Raw genomic sequence first — 5,186 nt, 5'->3', positions numbered from 1 at the left:
TATCACAAAAGATAGCATACGATCAAACTCATACCTTATCTCGTCTTCGTCCTCGGATCTGGAGCAATGTCAACCGAAAAATTTCACACTACGCACTACTTGAGGTAAAGTTCTTTCTACGTTTTGTAACAATTTCTCTCCTCTGTTCATCATTCAAAGTTCTAAGCCTGATATGCGAACAGACCTACAAGCAATACCAGAAGGCACTTTCTTTGGACAACACCAATACATGCACCTACGTACTCTCTGGGTCGCAAGGGTTACCTTGCGCTCACTTCCTCAAGCACCTCATCTCATCTTCAAGGAAATTGGCTCCAACCCACTTCGACTCTCATTGGCATCTAGATCAAGGATTTGTTGTCCCTATTATGCACGAGCAGGTACCTAATTTGGAGGCACTACTAGACAGCATACAGACTCGCCATGGAAATCTCCCTGCTCATCAGCAAAGCGTGTTGTGTAATCAGTTGAGTCGGATCCTCATCAATCCACCTCCCACCGTTGGTGATCCAGATCCGATTCGATCTCGTGGTCGGCCTGTAGGGTCATCGAATAAATCCAAGCGTGATCTCTCACAATACAAACATCAGGATGCCGAACATGAAGGTCGTCGATGTAGTCAATGCCACGGGACAGGTCACAACAAAAGAACGTGTCGTGACCCAGCACAATCAACAAACTTTGCTTAAGTTCGATTCAATCAGCATTCAAAGGCAACAACTTCAAAGCAGTCTTAGTCTTCATTTACATTCTTCCATTTACAACTCAATTCATCAAGAAACTCAAATGAGAGCTGATTTAGCTTCTACTTGTTTATTGCCTTCTTATAAACCGAAATATTCGATAGTGGCTTTTGGAGACTTTGAAGCGGCTGCTAATTTGGCTCACATGCTTGGTTTTGAACGGGTCATGAATATGTCAAGTATCACTTGAGTTCATGCCTCTTACTTCAGTAGAATTTCTTAATTTGTTACAACTTTCAGTCCTTTGTATCTGATAATGAATGACTCTGATAATGATTGATGTGATTGAGCAAAGAGGATAAACATTTTCCGTTGAAAAGAGCTACTTACTGAATCTACACGGTAAAAAATCAAATCGTTATCTCGTCGTGCTCTTCTATAATGTCTTCTAAATTCTTTAAAAAGCGTTCGGAAACTTTGAAGGCAATCGTATAGGGTTGTAATTCGATCTCAGCATTCGATTTGTTGTTTCCCATGTTGTTTTTTAAAAGATTGATGGCTTCTTGTAATCTACCCGCTTCAATGCCATACCTAGTAAATCAACAAATTCATCAAGATCTATAGTTTCTCTAGAAGAACTGTAGAATAGGTAGTACGGGATGAAAAAGACCACTCGACACAATTCATTCTATTGTTCTGGTTCTGGTTTGAATCGTTCTCACTAATTTATCTTCATTCTTAATTTTCAATCGGTCTGTTGAATTGATTTTCATTTGGTCTTCATTTTCAATCGATCGGAGTAATCTTGATTCATCTCGTCTGTTGATTCATCTAGGATTTTGTGTGAAAAAACTTGAGAAAACTTGAGAAAACATGCTCCAGGCAACTTCGAGTGCGGAAGACGGACGTCTGGAGACTGTGTTACTGTCACAGCTTGTGTCACTGGTAAGTAACACTTTCACTAGCTGTGAAAGGGAGGGGGTGGTGAGGCTACCAAGGGGGGGTGGTGGGGATACCGGGATCCTTGACAAAATCACATTTGGTTGAGATTTATCCCAACCAGACTTATCTTGGAAACTTTCTTCAAAAGTATCTCATCTCCTCTCACATCACCTTACATCCACCCATATGGATATCCTTTGGCAATGTCTGTTCCAAGTAATGATTGCATGACACAATCATTGTCCCCATCCGACAACACTGCCAACATATTTGCCTCGGATAGCAAAATCCGAGGAGTCCTCGGATTTTGTATCCGAGGTGTCATTCGACTTATATCATCCGACACACCACCGACCTTTCCAAGCGACATTAATGAACCGACATAAAGGATCCGACGATGAGTCGAGGAAAATCTCCACCGAGATAATCATCCGACCCAATCAAACCGACTCTTCACCGACCCATTGACCTCATCCGACCCAATACCACCGAGCCATTAAGTAGCCGATGATTTCGATCTCCGCGATATCAAGGGAGGGAAATTCAATATCAAGTCGAATTTCATACTCACTTGGCTCGGAAGGAACAGTCTTAACCGATTGAATCCTGCCTTCATCCAAACCTTTAGTTCTCATATCCAACTCAATCCATCTCTCCACTGACCCAACACTCACAAGTCCATCTTTCTCCGAGTTCATCATATAGAAACTTTGCGAAATAATCATTTCTAGAGAAGCTTTCAATTCTCGGCTTGAACTTCAAACTCAATCACCTTCAAATTGAATCATTCAGAGTCGAGAACAACAACAACAAGATGATGCTGAGATCAAAAATAAAAAATCGAATCAACTTTCTAAAACTATTGATGAAGCTAGTCTGATCTTATGATCGCACCACCTTGGATTCTTATCTAGTCGTTCTACAGATCAATTACTTACTTTATCTGCTATAACTCATTTTCATCAAACTGTTTTGAAATGTAATCATCTTGATCCTCATTCTTTAGCTCAACTCAAAATCAATTCTGAAGAAGCTCGTAAACAAATCAATAAATCTTATCATCTTCATAGAATCAGTTTGGAATCTCATCCCGATTTGCCAAAGGCTATCGTAGGTAAATTATGGAAAGATGAAATTGGTAAGAAAGTCTTAGGTCTGTTTGGTGGTCGAGGTGTGAATGAAACTTATTGGGATGAACTAGTGGTATTCTTCCTCTTGGTTTTGATCATTTTCGTCTTGGATTCAAGTTTCAAACTCAAATATGACTCCTGAATTTGTTCCGCCTGAATGACAGAATTTAACATTATTGCATCCTTACCTTCAAACTGCGGATGTACCTTTGGTAAAACTTGCTCGATCGGCCAATGTCAGTAATTCACTTTACAAAGATTACGGCATTCATATCCTCGATGTAAGTACCTCATTGAACATCTCTTATTCAAAGCTTGTTCTGATACATGTTTGATGTTTTCAGTGGTAACCGAACCGAACACCAAACCACCTGACTCTTACCTAGCCACTTGTGCTATCTCATTTCCTCTCATCCAATTAGTCCAATTTGCTCATTACATTACCTTTAGACGTACACAAGGTCTCAGTGCCAATGACTTTCCGCTCAACTTTTGGGCGGTCTCACGGGCCATTCTCAAGGTGTGGTAGTCGCTGCCTTGGTCGCAGCTCGTTTACCAGCTTCTGAAGATACCTGGCCCAACTTTTACCAATTGGATATTCGGGCTCTTACTCTTTTGTTCCATATCGGATTACAAGGTTCAATTGCATTCCCTCCTATCTCTTTACCATCCAAGGTGACCAGCATCACTGCTGAACAAGAGGGATTACCCACACCTATGTTGGCTGTGACTGGACTACCATTAGGACCTTCACAGAAAGCTATTGAAGAACTTGATGAGCATCTTCAAAATGTACATAACTTTTCTAAAAACCTATTTGTGTAATCCATTAATTCCCTTTTTTTCTTATGGTGAGGTATATAAGAGAATCATTGTATCATGATATTCATACTGGAAAAACGATTTCAGGGATGACCTTAGAAAACCAACCAAGAGAGAGGCAAGATGACAGTGGTCGAGGTTCAGATGAGGTAAAGTTTTATTGTGTAAGTTAAGGATATCTTCTAAGTGAATAATGTAGAGGAAAGATTCATATACTTTCAGTTAAATTTATGTAGACTGTGTTATACAATATACCATGTAGTGTACCAAGGGAAGGAAAATAGAATGATGCCAGTCTAGCTATTCCACTTTCAATCACAATCGCCATCTTCTGTCTCTTTCTTTTATTCATTTGGTACCATGTTCTAATGATTATTGATCAAAGACAATGTACTCTGTATCCAGTCAAATGGATCAATCTTCAATGTTATGATCATATCAAACCCTTCTAGAATTGTGATCAAATTCCAAGTTATTGTGTGTGAGCTCTTTTCAATTATGTTTCAAAGCTTTCCAGAATCCATTCAAATCTTTGGAAACTAAATGGACTTGACCTCCAATTTGAAATACCAATCATATGCACAAACTTGCGGTTTTGTATATATTCTTTCTCATTCATTATAGAGTTGGTTTGTTTGTACACATAGGAAAATGTTCATAAATTTGTGAACAAAGTGATTGGGATGATATAGTCTTCATTACTTGAAGAGTAATGGATTTATACTGCACTTGAGTTTCACAATTTCCTAAGTATCAAACGTACTTGTTTGACCCTTTGTATGCAACTTTAGAAAACCGAAGATTATTATCAAGTACAAGAGAATTATTAATCAATTTTTCAAAGGCCGAACTGAAATCCCATACCAAAACAACTTCAACTTCCCAAACTTTGCAATCAGAACAACCACAATTAGAGAAATTGTAGGATTAGCACCAGAGAAATTTAATTGGGTTTGTTCAATGGATATACTTAGAAAGAAGAAAGGTTATGGAAACCATATTAAAAACACATATGATTCAATTAAACCTATTTCCAATTCTATTGAACATCAAAGCTTAATTCAAGATTTTGAACATAAAATTGAACTTGAAATTAAAGAAATAAATTTCCTACAACTAAATCTGGAATCCCCCCCGGAAGCACTGAAACTTGTAAAAGAGTTTCAGCCTTTTGGTGGGAAGATAACAGATTTAGGTAGGCTAGAGCTTGGTTATGACTCACTTTCTACAGTGTAGTCACAAGGTGGCTTGAGGACCTCAATTTCTGTGGAAGCCTGTGCTCCTTTTATATCTTTTTCTTTGGCCTGTAATGTGATTCTGCAGCAAGCGGCAGTGCTTGTATATTTGTTATTGTTTGATTATTCCGTGTCACTGACATAGTTAATGCTTTTGCTTTCCCTTTTTCATTCATTCACTTATTTGTGCAACAATCAAGCTTAATGGATTTTTCCCATTTATCTTGTTCATCCATCTTTTTGTACACTAACCAACATTCATACTGCGATGCTGGACAACAACAAAGGTGTGCATCACAAAAAGCTTTTTCTGTACGCTGACTTTGCGCAAACTAACTTCTGATGTCATTTTTAAAAGTCATCCCTGTGTCCTG

At 38.6% G+C, this 5,186-nt stretch overlaps 2 protein-coding genes across 2 annotated transcripts; one reads left to right on the top strand and one right to left on the bottom strand.

Moving 5' to 3' along the window:
• Nucleotides 1-2,912: 2,912 nt before the first annotated feature.
• Nucleotides 2,913-3,638, top strand: MELLADRAFT_93296 (uncharacterized protein; the record flags this gene model as incomplete). Its single annotated transcript, XM_007416349.1, has 4 exons — nucleotides 2,913-2,991; nucleotides 3,100-3,222; nucleotides 3,276-3,547; nucleotides 3,612-3,638. The coding sequence occupies 4 exons, from the start codon at nucleotides 2,913-2,915 to the stop codon at nucleotides 3,636-3,638; spliced, it is 501 nt and encodes a 166-aa protein (XP_007416411.1).
• A 147-nt stretch (nucleotides 3,639-3,785) lies between these two features.
• MELLADRAFT_111884 (uncharacterized protein) lies at nucleotides 3,786-5,161 on the bottom strand (the record flags this gene model as incomplete). The annotated part of the gene is made up of 5 exons (XM_007416280.1): nucleotides 3,786-3,942; nucleotides 4,341-4,464; nucleotides 4,800-4,894; nucleotides 4,954-4,975; nucleotides 5,065-5,161. 5 exons carry the CDS (start codon nucleotides 5,159-5,161, stop codon nucleotides 3,786-3,788), a joined length of 495 nt encoding a protein of 164 aa, XP_007416342.1.
• Nucleotides 5,162-5,186: the final 25 nt, after the last annotated feature.

The sequence above is a fragment of the Melampsora larici-populina genome (assembly GCF_000204055.1).
Source record: "Melampsora larici-populina 98AG31 unplaced genomic scaffold MELLAscaffold_59, whole genome shotgun sequence".
In the NCBI taxonomy this organism is placed as follows: Eukaryota; Fungi; Basidiomycota; class Pucciniomycetes; order Pucciniales; family Melampsoraceae; genus Melampsora; species Melampsora laricis-populina.
Note: the sequence above shows the minus strand (reverse complement) of the source record. Positions and strands in the feature narration are given on the sequence as shown.